The sequence below is a fragment of the Hemibagrus wyckioides genome, linkage group LG08 (assembly GCF_019097595.1).
Source record: "Hemibagrus wyckioides isolate EC202008001 linkage group LG08, SWU_Hwy_1.0, whole genome shotgun sequence".
Taxonomy (NCBI): Eukaryota; Metazoa; Chordata; class Actinopteri; order Siluriformes; family Bagridae; genus Hemibagrus; species Hemibagrus wyckioides.
This window is the reverse complement of record NC_080717.1, coordinates 10391256-10408781: the sequence shown is the minus strand read 5'-3', so window position 1 is coordinate 10408781 and position 17526 is coordinate 10391256. Positions and strand designations below refer to the sequence as shown.

The following is a 17526-nucleotide window of genomic DNA, read 5'->3' as shown; positions in this document are numbered from 1 at the left end:
TAATTGTAAAAAGAGCAAAACCCTCTTGGTAAGCATTGTAATGAGCGTATTTTGGCACAGCCGAGTCATTTAAACCTCCTCGGTGGAATTTATAAATTGACTTCAACTTTACAGTTCAACAGTTGCATACTAAGTGTAATATTTGTCTTCTTAGTATTGCATGGTGAAGCTCTGTCTCACAGCATGAACATACTTTTAGTTTCATGGTCTCAATTGCAATTTTGCCTTTCTCAGTTTCATTCAAGGTGTATAAGAAGGTATGAAGGTTATGGTTATGGGCAAGGTCAGTGCATGCTTCTGCTAACAATGTTATTTGTATTGGTCACAGATTTGCCTCAGGCAGCTTGCCACAATGCTCCGTCTCCTGAAGCGCCTTAATAATGGACTCTTTAAAACATTCTAATCGTTCATGTCATTGCAAAGCTTTCCTCCTTAGCAAGGGTTCATCATTTGCCCCTCTAGCCTAGATTTATCTTTAATCTATGACTTTATGTTGCATTGACTTTATGTTGCATTGACTTTATGTTGCGGTATGATTTCAGAACAAAATCCATCCACGCTATATTGCGTTATCCAATGTGTACAAATGTCTAATAAGATCAGGTTATAATTATTAGTGGCTTATTTTATGTTCAATTAAAAATTCTAAACCGGGCCGAAGTGTCTCTTCCTCCTCTCTTCACACTTAATGAATTATTGGAATATTTAAAGTATAAATAAACACTAAAATGAAATAGTGTATCATTGATGCAAAGGCATCTGATGGAGCTTCGGTAAACAACACACCTGCTTCATCAGTAAATTCTGCTCTGCTGTAATTTAGTGTGGAATGTTACAGAGGAGCAAATTAGCGCAGGTGGTATTTGGGTTCGTCCTGAGAAATCTCACAGTTATAAAACTATTCCCTGCAGTTCTAATGCACACAGTTTGAGTTCTAAGCTCTGCTGAATATCCTGAATATACACCCAGTATTTGAGCAGCTTGATCCTATCTCTGTCACTCACAGCGACCTAATCTTTTAAGAATTTGAAGCAAATCAGGTGATTTAATGTCATTGAAATAAAGTTCAAGTTAAAGGCAAAGTTAAAGTAAAGTGAACTTGCACCTAACTTTAAAAACTTACCTGTCTTCAACTTTCTATGAGTTGATATGTGTGTAATGACTGAACGGACAAGTTCACCTGAGCACAGTCAAATGTGTCACATCAGTTTGCGTGAATCTAGCTGTATAAACAGGGTACGATTAGAAATGGGGCAGGGTTTAGCACATGGCTTACCATTTTTATACAAATGAGAAGCAACTTGACCTTCATAGCAATATAAGGTTCTCATCAGATCAGATCTCAATGATGCAATGCCCTAGCTGGTGCTGGTCCACAGAACATTTTTAGGAACTAGATCACAACTGGTTTTAGGGTCAAGCAACTAGAGCATCATATGTAGGAGCTTCTGTTGTGCACTTACAGTTTTATGGTGCTTTTGCATTTGCATTTGATTCATACTGTGCGCTGGTGTGTTTCCTCTTCGGTGAGTCTCATTTCAGCAGGTAATTACACAAGAGTCCAAGAGTGTCTAAGTGATCTTGATCTACTTCCAGTCGAATATAGCATGAATCGCTTACAGTGGGGAAGCAATTGCGCCGAGAATCAACCCACATGAAGGAAGTGACTCAAACATATTGTCTATTTCAAGTTTTAGGTAACAATCGGGTGAACTGCTAAACTGACCCATGAAGCAAAAACTGAACCATGGACAGGCTTCCTGTTGGAGGAAAGCATTGCTTTTCCGGCTTTAGATTAAAGAGCTGTAAGAAACAGATAACTGTTAAAAATAAAGCATTAAGTTTCATAATAAAGACTAATCCATCTATTTTCTGTACAGCTTATCCTACACAGGGTCACAGGGAGTCTGGTGTCTATCCTCTGAGACTCAGGGCACAAGGAGGGGGACAGTCTGGTCAGGGTGCTAATCCACTGCAAGGTACAATCACACACACTCACACACCACAGACAATTTAGAGATGCCAATCAGCCTACAACACACAGTTTGAGACTGTGGGAGGAAACCAAAGCACCGGGAGGAAGTCTCCAAAGCATGAGGAGAACATGCAAACTCCACACACACAGGAAAGAGGCGGCAATCAATCAGAGCAAGATTTGATCTATTGGAAAGACAATCGGGATTGAAGTCCACTTCAAAAAGGATGTCTTAGCTCATAAAAATTTTTAATAATGCAGTTTACTAAAGAAATTATATTCCTAGCAATTTGTTGCTTGTTAGCATGAAGTTAATGATATAAAAAATATTGAACATAGAGAAGGTGGAGAAAGGAAGGTGACACATCACCTCCATCACTACTGCATGGAACTTTTTAAGGCACAGTGCTGGATGTAAATGTAATATTGAGATTAACGTTTGTCTACATGTAATTCAGAATTTGCCATTTTTAGCATTTGTAAATGATGATTTATTTATTTATTTGTTTGTTAGCATCTGCTTTGCATTGGCTTATTGTGGGAAAGAATAAAGCTGTTTACAAGTGTAAACAGTGTTGTAAAATGTGTTTAGTGAGTGAAAGCAGAATGCGTCTAAAACATTTCTCCCAAAGGAGAACCGCACAGCACACCTGGTTCATCAGTATGGACTGCAGTGGTGTAATTTAGTTTAGAACATTGCAAGAGACCAAATTAATGCAAATGGCCAGTGGGTTTGTAGTGAGAAATCATTTTTAATTGAGTTTTAAAGGTATACCATGCTGGTTTCACACTTGCAGCTTGAATATTGAGCTTTCTCTCAGTATATTAAAAGTTTCTAAAATGCCAGAATTTTCAAAAACCTTTGAATCTCTTTTATTCACTCTGGCCTGCTCTCACAAACAGTTACAGATGAGATGCTAGATTTCCTGGAACCATATGTCTGTCAAAATCTTAAATCTGATTGTTCAAAAGCTAACCAATTTTCTAGAACAGGAGCTTCGACAAGATCATGCTCCATATAATCAGAGTAAGAACCTGATAAAAAAAAACTGCAAAAAATGCATAATTGACATAATAAAGTTCTCTCTATTTAACATCTATGGATGAGTCTCTAGTGTCAGTGCTTTATAATGGTCTGTCAGTTCTTCCCCAAAGGCAGGGTCTTCAGGGCAGAGAACTTTACGTGTTCTGGTTCTTCTTTAACATGACATGCTTGATTATTTTGTTTTATTTATTACAAGAGAATAAAAAATGTGGATGACTGCTTGTATAATGTACTGTAAATGACAACATATCAAGTGACTCCCTCAACCTTAACCACCCATAAATATTCGTTTATAGTGATGTAAAAGCATTTAGAAGCAAGTTTTCTTTCAACCAGCACATTTAACAAAAAAGTAAGTGAAACTTTATAATGAATAAGTTGCTTTTTTAAAGTGTACCTCTCCCTGAAAACCACACACAGGTTCACAGGGATTCTTTGCTAATACCAGCCAATGAGACAGTGACATTTAACAACTCCTTTTTATCTACAGTGATAGTGCTACTTTATAGACTTCAAACTGTCGTAAGCCTTCAGAGGCATGATCCAGTTACGTTGGTCCCAGTCCCATGACAGAGTCATCACTTTGAAACAGGTGCCAGTTTGACTTTCCAGAGTGACAAGATGTCAAGTGAAGTGCATCAATAACTGCTTTTAATCCTCTCCCAAGGCCACAGCTCTGGATTTAATAGGAATTATCTATTGGGGGGGGGGGGAATCAACTGGCATCCAGTTGTGTTTAGTAAAGGATATATTATGAACTTTTATAGCACAGTGCTGTTCTCCAATCAGAAGGTGTGGATTCATTTTCTATGAGAGAATGTCTCTGGAAGTAGTTCTTAAATCACAGGTTTATAGGAACATGCTAGCATTTCTCTCGTAACAGCGCATTCTCAAGGCACACATGCTACATAATCTGTTTTCACTTCACATGTTTATTTAAGATTTATGATAGGAGTCTCAGGTGTTATGATAGCTGCCTTAATATGAAGCGACAACAGGAACTAACCTGTCATGTGGACGTTCCATAATATTAAATGGTAACCATAAATGGTTAAAAATCATCATGTGGCACTCAGTAATAAATTAAAAAATTGCAATCATTGGAAAGCTGTGGTATAAAAGAAATAAAGCACTTTGGGACATAATAATCCCCTTCATCAGACAACATCACACCACTGGGGGGAATAGTTTCCTGTAACATCACGCCTTGCCTTGTTTTATTCTTTATAAGTAGACTCCTGTACTGTCGCTAGGCTAAGCTACAGTCTACAGGTCTTCGCCCTACTGCATTAATACAAACACATTAATCAAACTGCATTAATCAAAACACATTCCACATCGCAATGCCTGAACGTTATTGAAATATAATTCCACGAATATTATATGGTAATAAATGCATTTCTTTCAAGGGTTTTTTTTTTAAAAAAAGGCTGTGATGACAGAGGTGACCTTTGAGTGAGGGCCCTACATGATACCCAGCCAACGCAGCTCTAAATTACATGCAGTGATGCTAAAGTCTCCCACCTTTGTCTAATCTAATGAGCCACACATTATCTCAAAGAACCCTCATGAGCTGAAAGAGAGGGCACAGCGGAGCTCTGAGCCAACTGAACACAGGTTCTTCACAACATTAATGGCCTCTCTTTTCCACCTGAGCTCCTGATGTTCTGAAAGCCCTTCAGAATATTTCATAATATACTGTAATGTAGCGTTATCTACTTCTGAGCCGTATGCAGAGGAACTACGAGTCTGTAAAGCTGCAATAGTCTAAAGGGCAAATTTGCATTTACATTTTTATTCAATACCTAAATTCATCTGAAGGAAAAAAAATCATTTATATACAGTTTCTTTTTCAGCACCATCTATATGATTAATATCAACATTCTGTCACAAACACACAATGTGTCTGTTTTCACTGTATATCAATGTGTCAGACTGTCACTATGCTGTGCTGTAGGTGATTTAACCACACCCGCATCTCAACTATATTATAAATACATAGATGAAATACTAATTTTTATCACTTTATCACTTGTCACTTACATATACACTGGACTCTGACTCATGGATAGTACTGATAACAGACTCTGACTCTGTATGTGTAATATTTCCCACTGACTGCATACAATGTTTAAAGAATATTACAATTTTTGTGCTAGTATACATAGCACACAGTAATTATTGTACACAATAATTTATAGTACTGTATATGCTAGACTTGGTCATTTCGATTCACCCCAGTGATCTGAATCTTTGAATCACCAAAAAGATTCATACAGATTTGTTCACTGATTCATTTAGTGACACTTTTTCTAAAGTATATTATTGCACTAAGTGTCTTTTTAGATATTCCTGGGTAAAGTCACTCAATAAATTAATAAATAATAATAAATAAATAAATAAATAATAATAAATTCATGTAAAAATATCAGGTTTTTGAGAAAGAGAAAGGTTTTAGTATTATGATTTATTCAAATTGGCATGTCCAGTCTACAAAGAGAAGGTGAGTTTATTTTTAAGAACGACATTTCAGTCCATAGAGGCTAGTTTCCATAGAGTGGTCATGAATGAGTGTATGTAATTAGAAAAAAACTATTTTCTCCCAAAATAGGAAACTATTTTCTAAACTACTATGACAAAAAAAAAAAACCCATCAGTCATATGTAGACACTGTTGTGCACTGTTCTGCCCTCTTTCTTGTCTTCCAACGAGCTAAACGAATGACATCAGTGAGTCAGCAGATCCTCGTTCACTCACCTAGCTCATTCATTTTGTTTCATTTAAAAACATTAGGTCTTCTGTTCTTGTTTAGACTCAAAGTAAAGGGCATATTTATTCATTACATCCAGCTGATAATATCCTTCACAGCCTGCACGCTACTGCAGTCAGGGAAAAGCTGCCAAATAAAAAGTCAGATGATTTATACAAGCAGGACTTAAGTTGACAAGAATTATGAGTCAGTACATGCCAGTGACCAAGAACAATTTGTTCACTTAAACGATTCGTTCAAAAACGCTGATTTGTTCACAAACAAAACACCACTAGTATGTACAATATCTCCCTCTATGTCACTTTATGACTGCTGCATACATTATTTACAGGTTCACTTGTTAGAGCACATTAATAATCTTCCGCTGCCTTTTGTCTGTGTTCAATGTTTATAGTTTGTTATTTTTTGTACTACACAATAGTTATGATTTTTGCACCATGTCTGGGTACCAGTGTACATCTTTAGCACAAGAATTTCATTGTAAATAGAGGTTTAAAGCAGTCTTTGTGCACAGGACAATAAACCTTTGGGGAATTTCATGATATAAAAGGCTTTTCATACAGCAAGCTTATTTTTTTGGTGATGTTTATGTGTTGCTGAAGTCAAAATTGAGGTTTCAGCACTTGTCTTTTAGTGTTTCAGACACAAATACAAGCGTATATCTAGGAGTAAATATAAACATTACTTTGGAGACATTCCTATTTTAGTTTTTATCCTTTGTCACATTTTTTTTGATGATCCTGTGCTAATGTTGTGTTCAAGACTAGCTCTATAGTAGCAGCTTTAAACATGGATCTTTGGTGTGTTTTTTGACTGTGTGTGTTTCTGTACATTATTCTTTTGTCCAACTTTCCCTGGTTGGCAGCAAAATTTCTGGGGTTGAAGTTTAAACTGTTCGTTGTTGTCCATCGTTGGCTAGTTCGCTAGGCTACTGTCATGTTTCATCAGTGTTTGTGGCATATCTCCAGAGCTATTGGCTGTGGTGAAAAACAATCACATGCTTCAACGTGCCACTTTGACTTCCTATTTCGACGAAAATAATCGTCAACATATGGAATATGTAATAACTTGTCCATTATATAGATAAGCCTTACTTGATTTGAATGCACTCTCAAGCCTTTTCAAGGAGACCCTTTTTTCTATGCGACTCGTCTAAGCTCTTCATTCGTCATAACAAACCATTTTATCTTCTTTGTTACTTATTTAAGAATATGAGCTCTGGATATGAGAAAGAGTTCATACCACTCTTGCTTTTTAATGAAACCTCAATTTAGCTGACTTTCTTTTCAATGAACTGCACTGAGAGTTGACAGAGATTATAGCAGATCGTTAGCTTTACTCCATCACATAGTCTCTGCTGAAACGTTTATTAATGCAGTAGACAAATCTGCCATGCTAAATTATACAGCTTGATGCTGATGTTTCAGTCGAAAGTGGGTAGTCAAGTATACACCAACCATTTTAGACCCCTACTTGGCTAAGCATGTGTGAAATTGTACCAATAAATGCCCACTGAGATGATTAGTCTAATGTGTTTATGAGAATTTCTATGGCCAACAATCCAATGGTGGAATTCACACCTATGATATGAAGGGACTTTATCTTGATCCGGTACTATGGAGGTGAATTTTGGAGAACACTTTATGATGTTCAGCTACCTTTCATGAATGTTATTGAATGTGTCAATGAGTGAAGGTGAACTGAATGTGAAAATGTGACAGGTCAAATTGTACTAAACCACAATCTGGATAAAATGAAAGAAAAAATAAAATGGCTTGATGGTCTATAGATGGTTCATTTGGTATGAGGTTCCTGGCAGGTTTGACTTAATAAACTATATAATAATAAAATATATGGTAATAAATGCATTTCCAGATATTTCCAGATTTATATACTCAATAAAAAATGTCCTTAAACATTCTTATGATGCAAATGTGTTATTTCAGAAGACAGTGAGCTGTGACATTCCTGCACAAACATTCACCACAGCATTTCCATCTGTTGTTGCAAGATAGAGTGCTGGAGAAAAAAAAGAAGAAGAAGAGATATGCAGTAATCATATCAAAGTGATGCTTGAAGGTGTTTTTAAGTTTTGCAGTTCAAGCTGCATGAGTCATCTGTACCCTTCCCTCACGTCCTGACAGATCTTTCTCAGCAGCAGTGCTGCATTCGCCACTGGTACTAAACCTAATCTTAACCTACAAACTCATGGCAAAGTAATGTCAAATCAGACACAACACCTCCTACGCGACTTACACACAACACTTAGCAGTGCATGATAAATGTCCAAATACTTAAAGATGTAATGTAATACAGTGCCTTGCATATCCTCCTGGATTTCTTTTCTAGAACCTTGTACATAGCAGAACATTAGGATTATGTCAAGAATTTGTACAATAATATTTTAATTTTCTATTTTTACATATCAAAAGTGTACATATGTTATGACTGGATTTCAACAACCAATAAATGTTTGCTTTTTTTAGTTAATTAACCTTTATGTCCTAATAAAAAAAAAAAAAATTTTGCACCTTCAAATGTCACACATACTGTGCTAATATGATGACCGGGGCTAGACTCCTGTGCTTCCTGGTTTTTGTTTGTTTTTGTCTCCCTCTCATCTCATTCTGTTTTGTGTGTGGGTCTGTGTGTATGTCCCTGAGCGTGTCGCTCCACTTTGCACCACTTTGCACCCCGGTTCTACAGCCAATCATTACCAGATCATCGCAGTTACCAGTGCAGTATCTGTGATTAAGCCTTTTTCATGATTACATTCAGTCTGTTGTTGCTTTGTGCCTGCTCTCTGAGTAAACCTGTTCGCCCCATGGGTCTCCAGGTCCATGTTTTACCCTACCTGTCTGCTCACCTGGACTCCACTATTCCCCAGAGCCAGCATTGCCTTCCTTTTGGACAGAGGGTCTGCCCCTCACTCTGTCAATCAGTGTTCTATCATCACTACCTTCAGGTCTTTAATTAATCCTGATTAACCTTTTGTTCTTGTGTCTATGTTCTGCTTCTAGGTCCCAAACCCTGGCACTTGCACCCTTAAACATGTTTTACACTTTGATGTGTGTCTAAAGATTAGTACTTTTTGAAAAGATATCCCGAATCCCAAATTCTATAACAGATAACATGCCGTCAGTGTCAGATTATATGATGACCAGCAATTAAAGGAAATCACTTCATTTTGCTTAAGTCATCAGTGAGTGTGAACACAGAGCTGCATACATTTCAAATAGAAGTTCTTTATATTCTCTTTTTTTCTCACAGAGATAAGAAATTTTTATTTAGTTGCTCACTATTGGGGGAAGTCTGACTAAATGACACCCCCAAAACAGTGGGTTTCCTTCAGTGAGTTAATCATAAGGAGCATGCAAGAGGATGTGCAATTGTTTACAGATTAAATAAATTGCCCAAAGATAACCATGAGGGAGTGATGCCTTTCAAGCACGATGGGATCGCATCCCGCATTATAGTCAAAGATGGCTAGAAGGAGAAGAAAAGATGTTTTGGTGGCACCTTGCCAAGTAGCAAATGAGCTGCATGTTACATAGCTGAGATATAAATTTCATGCTGATGTTTGGGTTCCATCTGTGATACTGAGTAACTGCTATGAATTATTCAGGAACTTCAATAAAAGTCAAAGGAATGGTATATGGTTAAAGGAGCAAGGAACGTTAAATCCGGGCTCACTGACAAATCCTGGGGGTTTAAGGGGTTAAAGACTAATTGCATATCACTTGTAGTAAGCTTGGACTGGATGCTTTTTAATCCTGTCGTTTATAATTCTCAGACACAACTGAGCCAAATGGTACCGATGTGCCAGTGTGCTTTATTGCTAATGTGAACAGCAACTGTGAACAGTTGTGCTAGTGTGTTCCAAACAGTTATGAGACCTGCCGCATGTGCGCCAGTGATTTAAACTCACTCTCTATGAGGGACAACAGTGACACAAAGGCCATGTTTTTCAACCCAAAGCACTTGAGTTTAATGAATTGCTTAATTCGAAGGAAGAATGATGGTGTTTTTCTTTATGGGCGAACGACTGGTTAAACACTGTGCCAAGGTTGAGCTACACAGACTGCCGTGTCGACAAAAAGACAGCACAGATGTTATGAGCACTGACTTGTCCGTACTTCTCACTTTGCTGTCCAGGGAGACGAGAGAATTGCTGGCTGGGTCTCCCGAGGGCTAGGAAGAGTTCAAGACCTCTGAATGATGAGGAAAACAAACATCATGCCCTATTGGCAGGTCCTTCCAGACAGGTATTAGAGAGAGTTTTGCTGCCCTGAATGCTAATGAAAGGTGTAAGGAACCTCTATAGTACACATTGCTGTGCAAGGTATTGAATTCGCTATTGATATGTTGGATTTACTTAAACTAAAATCAATACAATAAAGGCCAGGGGTTTCTATTTAATAACTGCTGCTATAATCAAAATGTAGTCCCAGATTCCCTATTCTCAAGATACACACACTGAACATTCTTTTAACACACTCAGAACTGTTTGACCTTATAGCACTGGAGAGTAATGAAGAGTAATGATTTATATTCTCACTGTCACTTAGAAGAGGATGAGTTCCCTTCAGTCTGGTTTCTCTCAAGGTGGAGGTTCCTCATTCCTCATGATAACTCTGGAAAGCTGCTTCGATTGTTAAAAGCGATAAATAAAATTGAATTGGAAAGTATGGAAGCAATAATATTGGTTTGTTAATATATTTCAGTCTCTCTAGGATTTCATGGTACTATTTCTTTATTGTTGCGGCTGCAAATGCTTGAGTTGTTGAGCTGTTTTTGAAATTTGTGATGTAACTTGTGGAGTTTGTTGTACATTTCTCAGGAGAACTACTTGTATTGGTGAAATTGGAGGGACATGATTCTTCCTTTAAACTACTACCAGTGTAAACACTTATGTAATTACGTTCTATGATAGCTGTGCTCGTGTTCCATGTATGTGAATTGAAGAAGGCTTCAGCTGAATGCGTGGTTTGGTAATGTCACGTGATTTTGTGTTCATTTCTGTGACTGCAAAATCCTGACCAAAAAAATCTTTCGAAATATTTCAGCGATGTGTTCATACTTGAATGCATAATATATTACAAGCTGTTATATTTGTTGATAGCACTTTCTCAGATTAAAGGTGGTATGTCTTATCTCACATGCTATATCGTAGAAATCTATTCTGAAAATCATGCTTGTGTATTTTTAATGAATTATTGAGGACAGATTCCTGTTTGTTTTAACTGCAACTGCCCACTAGTTATAAATATTCATAAGCAGACGCACAACCTTCATTAATATTTATTACTTCATGGGTTGGTTACAAAAGGCAGCCAGTGTGAACAGTAAAGAAAATGAGGAAAAAGTAAATATATTTTTAAGATGTTCCCTGACTGTTCAACTAGCTGTTTAAATTAATGAAGTGATGAAGATGCAATAGAATCAGCCGTCATCTTTGAAATCAGTGAACAGAAAGCTACTTTTTCATCATTTAATGTGATGAAAACCTGAATCAATTGCTTGAAATGATACTGACATTTTGCTGATGCTGTCCTGAGAGAAATGCTGTGCTCTGAGCAAAAAGGAGTTAGAGAGCTGTTGGAGGATCACAGAAAATATTCCCTCCACTTTTGACAGAAAATTAAATGGAGCGGTGAGACTGTCCAATATGTATAGAAGGTTCGTACCGCCTACAGTTTTGCCTTTGCATGAAAAACAGTCTGGAATAGCATCATCAGTTAAAGTGCCGTGTGATTTATTTTTATCTGCAGCATGATATTGTTGGTCAGAAAGCACAGTCATTTAAAGTAGGCTGTGCAGGTAACTGGATCAAACTATCACAAGAATGTTAACGGGTTTGAATCCAAAGGCATCACTGAGAACAAATAAGCAGCTCAATCTCTATTGACATATTTTCTGGCATCTCATTTTATTTTCCGTTTTGCAAATTGCTGCCTGGTTGTCATCATTTCAGTCTGCCTGTCCTCACTAATATTTCTGTAGCTGAATGAGGAAACAAATCGCCACAACCATGCAAAATCTAGTGAAATGTTTTCCCAAAAGAGTTATAAATGCAATGACGAGGACTTGATTTATAACTGGATGTTAAACAAGTGCATAAGTGTGATTGGTCAGGTGTCCACTTACTTTTGGCCATATAGTATATTTACAGTCATGTTGTGTGGGAAGTAATAAAGCCTCTAGTCAAGCATTGTGAGTTTTGCATGTTCTCCTTGTGGACATGTGGGTTTCCTTCAGGTTCTCTGGTTTTCTCTCGCCATGGCCAAAAAATGCAGATGAGGAGATTAGCATTGCTAAAATGTCCCTACTTAATAAATAAATGTGTGAATGTGTGTGTGCAAGGTGACCAGTAATAGATTGGCATCTTATTTGGGATGAATTATTCAGTCAGATATTTCTGGGATCAGTCTCAGATAGATCACAGCCCTGACCTGGATAAAGCAGCTACTGACCATTAATGAAAGACAAACAGGCAGACAGACAGACAAAAAGAAAGAAAGAAAGAAAGAAAGAAAGAAAGAAAGAAAGAAAGAAAGAAAGAAAGAAAGAAAGAAAGAAAGAAAGAAAGAAAGAAAGAAAGAAAGATGATATACTTCATAATGATATACTTCATCCAGTGAGCTTGAGTTCATAAATATATGGAGATATAATATGGTTTTCTCCTTCTTCCCAGACTTGATCTTGCCTTTTCACTCATTTCCTTCTTACTCATCCCACAAAAATAACTTGCAAGGAAAAGTTTGTGAACCCTTTAGAATTGCATGAAATACCGCATTACTCATATTCAAAGACATCCTGTCTGAACTGATGACACAGAAACAGCACTTGTACTTTTCAAAACCGAATACCCCATTTATACATTCACAGTCTAGGATGAAAACCTATAGGCTAACAACTTGTCGGAAGGCTAATTGGAGTCAGGCACTGTGCTATTAAAAGGCACGCAAAGCCTAGGTACTGACACAGTCTGCTTTTCTTACGAGATATATTTTCTTATCTAGCACATTCCAGAGGACACTGCAGATGAGTTGGACATTGTAGATTTGCTTAGCTGCCTGGACACCTCATCACTGAAGGAACAATAAATTCATTAATGTCGTCAGTGTTAAGTGGATGATGCACAATGGAAATGTTTAAAAGAGGAATTTCTAATAAGCAAGTCAGAGTACGAGATGCTATGGCATGAGCTCAAAAAAGCAGTTCATGCATGAAATCCTAGAAATATTGAATTGACCTGAACTGAAATAGTCTTGAAGCAAGTAAAAGTTCAAAACCTCCTTGGGTACTGTGGTGCAAATGTTAAGAGCAGCTACTGGAAACATGTGGAGGAGGTTGTGTTGAAAAAAATAATAAACTGGTATTGGGCTATGCATGACAGTGCTGTAACTGGGTTTTGCTTTCCAACAGTCACTGTAGCAATGTGAACCTGCCTCTGTGTTGAAACTTCAAACTTATGGCCCAGTTGGAGCACAAAGATTTTATGAAGGATGTAAGTGTGCCTTTGGGATTGTACAGTAAACAGGCATTTTTAATTGTGTTCAGTTTGCTTGTAACATTGCACAATGAAACCACTGTATTGCTATATATAAAGATCACATGACATATAGGGATTTGCTAACAATTTTTGTTGCTATTACAAAGTAATAAATATTTGATGTTGGTTTATATTATTATGTAATCAGCTATAATTAGGTGAAGCTGGTTTGGCTATATAGATCAACATGTTATTACTTCCTGTATTGTGTTTTTGAGAAGTTACGAGGAAAGACTTACCTCTATCTGTATCGTAGAGGTACACAAACTTCTCCCATCTATAATAGGTCAGGAGACTAAGGACGGCCCCCTTTAGGGGCGGGCGCATCTGGATGACAAACTGGACGTCAGAGTCGATCGGATAACTGGGTGTGATGAAGGAAGTGTGGAGGGCACCACAGAAGGAGGTCAACGTGTTCATGGACTTCTTGTCATAGAAGCCGAAGATGGCGTAGACACCTCTGGAGAACTGAGAGCAGACTGCAATCAGGGCAAGAAGAGAGAGAGAGAGAGAGAGAGAGAGAGAGAGTTAGCTAGTTATAAAAACAAGGACAAAACCATTTACTACAAGAAACATGTTCTTTCAGCAATCAAAATAAAATATAAGTGAGCACAGGAATGAAATGGCATTGTTCTAAAAATCATGTAAATGACTCTGCATCTATATGTAAGTCCATGCATTACATAGATATGAGGGAGGAACTAATTCTGGCACTAAATGCTCATCAGTAGGGTTTTTGCCCCATAGCAAAAATTGGCTGATCAACTGTTTCTAATCCTCCCAAAACACTTGAAGCAAACGAATGCAATTATGCACATCTCTGTAAAATGGTATCCAATTTGACACTCCAGTTTTTTAATGGTTTATTGACTACTTCGGTTCACTGGAGTTATTTACCCCAAAGCAGTTTAACAATTTGTTCAGAACTTCAGAAATATATTCATCCATACTTCCTAACACAAGGCCTGACACAATCTGACACAAAGGTAACAGGAAGGATAAAAGGTGACAGATTAGATGTAAAAAAAAAAAAAAAAAAAACGGAAAAGTGATGAGCAAGTCTCCCACTCTGACCTTGACCATGCAGCTTTCACGAGCTTATGTGAATCTTGATGAATCCACTCATAAATTTTGATGAGTTACTGCGTGTTTATATACAGATATAGATTATGCTGTCAAGTTGTTGATTTTATGTTATGTTACAAAAGTAGCCAAAAATGTACATGTTCAGCATTGAAATTCTCTGTCACATACTGTAAGACTCCGCAGTGTGAGACCCACAGTGTGAGTGTGAGAATTTGTCACTTTAAGAATATGCAGCCTTTTGTAAGTATTTCTGTTTATTCATAGCCTACTAGGGGCAATAAATTCATAGAAAAGTCCTAAAAAAAAGAAATCCACAGAAATGTTTCAATCTTTAAAGTAAATGGTGATATGAAACCTATTTCTGCTCTCTGAGATGGCCCAAGTGCTTGTTCATAAGAATCTAACATTTTAAGGCATTATTTTCAACCACTAAATTTCTGTGTAAGGTTATCCAACAGACATAAGACATGTTTCACATTGAAATAAACTATCAGACTCAGGGCTGTAAAATAATTGATTTGTTTATACTGATATCTGATTTCTATTCTGCTGGCGTAATGGAGCTCCAGTGTACTGGTAAAAAGTGTTAATGAAACTTTTGTGAAACCCAGTTAAAAACCAAGCCACGAGCACAACACCGACTCTGACCTTAACCACCCAGTCTTCATTATTTAAAGCGAATCTTGATGAATTTACAATTTTGAGAGCATACTGGCAGCTCTGCTGTGTTGATGATGACTTGCTCAGGTCCACTACACCTTCCACCTTTGAAGCTTTGCCTTTGACAGACTGCTGCATCCCTAGTGTGAGGTGTACACACACATGCTGATATATCACTTGGCTTTGTGTGTGTGCTAACAGTCCTACATTAGTGACAGGCTGAGAGCAGCGGGTGCATGTGTGTGTGTGTGTGTGTGTGTGTGTGTGCAGCGGCTCACTCCTTGAGGCGTTTCTGACAGTGCCTCAGTGCTTTTACCTCAGTTTACTCATAATTGGGGCCAGCACTGGCATAGCCTCTCTCCCATGAGGAGGATTGTCGACTGACTCCTTCCCTTCAGCTGTTCTGGACTTATTAGACTAGCCTTTGAACAAGTGCATGCTACTTCGATAAATATGTCTCTGCTTGCCTGCTGCTTTGCTGTTCTGATTGAAAACCCTTTTTTGTACTTCGCCTGCCTTCTGACCATCTGGACACTCCCTTAAGCTTACATGCTCTTGAGGGTTTAGCACTTCTGTCTTTTTTCCCGCAATGCCTCACGGTTCAGATTGTATCTGGGAATACAGCTTGATAGCCAGACCACAGCAATCCAGGAAAATGACTAGACACGGATATTTACTGTTACCGTTGAGAGGCGAGCCATGCCAAACAATTCCTTTGCACTTCCTGTCATTCTTCTATGTAATTAAGAGGAGATTGATATAAATGTCAGTTGGAGGGAAATAAACAGTCACAGGGTTTTTACAAAGTCCAAGCCCGTGGCTCGTCAGACATAAGAAATCATATTTTAATAACGTGTGCTTATTCTATGTTGACAAGAGCTGTTATCTTGTCAAGATAGTCAGTTAGTCACGATGTATGATCTGTGGATTGTTTTAAAGATGCCACATTTCCTTTCAGCCAATCTCTCTTTCAGGTTTTAATGACAATAATCCTTATTAATCAAACTAGATATTAATAGATCGATGCATAAAGAGTTGGTACAGGTGTTTAAATGAGTCATTTGGTATCATGAAAATCCAGTAAATACTGAAAAAACGTTTGTATCTGCCGCCGAGCAGGTCTACATTTACCCACAAGCACACTGACGGAGTGATTGACTTCAATTTATATAATTGGCACGGATTAGTGCTCTTTTATATTGGAATACACAGCGAAGTTTAGCTGCTTTTTAAAAAAAATTACATTTAAATCATATAGCAGACAGATGTTATTCAGAACGATTTATAGAAGAGCTCTGGAGTCTCTATCAATAACACATCCTCATGCTAGATCACTAGGTCAAGGACTAAGAGTGCCATTGAGAAAATTTTGTGAAATACAGTCATTTTTTATTACTGGAATTAATTAAAGAATAGAAAAATATATAGGAAGGGAAGCAATACGAACCCACAAATTAAGACGAATAAACTCTAGTCGTTCGATTTCATTCAGTTTTAACAAAAGAAATGCAGCCTTAGAAAAGGAAGAAATGCTGTGTGTCTACATTCTTGATCTAAATCTTTTTTATCACTACAATTCTTCTTCTTCTTCTTATTATTATTATTGTTTATCATCCATCCACCAATCCATCCATCCATTCTCTGTACCGCTTATCCTACCACTTATTCCCCTCATGAGGACTCTGAGTTCTCAGGGCATGAAGTGGGGGACATTCCGAATCCATGGGAGGGCGCACAATCACACTCACACACTACAGACAGTTTAGAGATGACTATCAGCTTATCACACATGGTTTAGTAAGCACACATGGACTGGGGAGAAAACTGGTGTATCAGGAAGAAGCGGTTGTTTTGATAGAAGTAGGTCGAAAATAATTTCCACTTCTGTCTTTCAGGCTTTATCCTGATTATTCATTTCATCTTTCCAGCCCTCGGTGTACTTGAACTTTTATGGAGTTTTGGGTGTCACTAAATGCAAATGAGGTTTGTCAGGAATACACTTTAAATGTTATGCGTGATCAACATACACATGCGAGGATGAAGAAAATGAGCTGTTTGCAAAACTCTAGTGGATCATGAATCAACTTTAGTAAAAACATTTACATACAACTTCACTAAAAGATTGATGAATGAGGCCCATTGTGATAAATACTGATACTGGGCCTCATTTATCAAACAGGATATGAACAGATTTATTCGTAAATCATTCGTTGGGCCATTTGCACAAGAAAATTGGTATAGAGGGGAAAAAAACCCTGTATTACAAAAAAAAAAAATACCCCTGTATCCTGCTCCTGATTGTGTGTTTACACATTCTCACATCTCATTTGTTCAGGTTCAAATCATATACAGTACACTGCGAAAGCATGTATATATCCAGATAGAAATGATGCTGTCAAGTTGAAATATCTTGTGGATTTTTTTGCTATGTAATG

The 17526-nt window shown here is 37.5% G+C and overlaps 1 protein-coding gene across 4 annotated transcripts in view; it reads right to left on the bottom strand.

Annotated features, from left to right (window-relative positions):
• gria3b (glutamate receptor, ionotropic, AMPA 3b) overlaps window positions 1-17526 on the bottom strand; it is a 123995-nt gene that overhangs the window by 68909 nt on the left and 37560 nt on the right. For all 4 annotated transcript variants that reach the window (XR_009205294.1, XR_009205293.1, XM_058396614.1 and 1 more), the window contains exon 3: window positions 13585-13824. Coding sequence is in view for 2 of the 4 variants with exons in the window: in XM_058396614.1 (XP_058252597.1) it covers window positions 13585-13824 (240 nt within the window). In the remaining 2 variants the exon portion in view is untranslated. The remainder of the gene's footprint in view (window positions 1-13584; window positions 13825-17526) is intronic.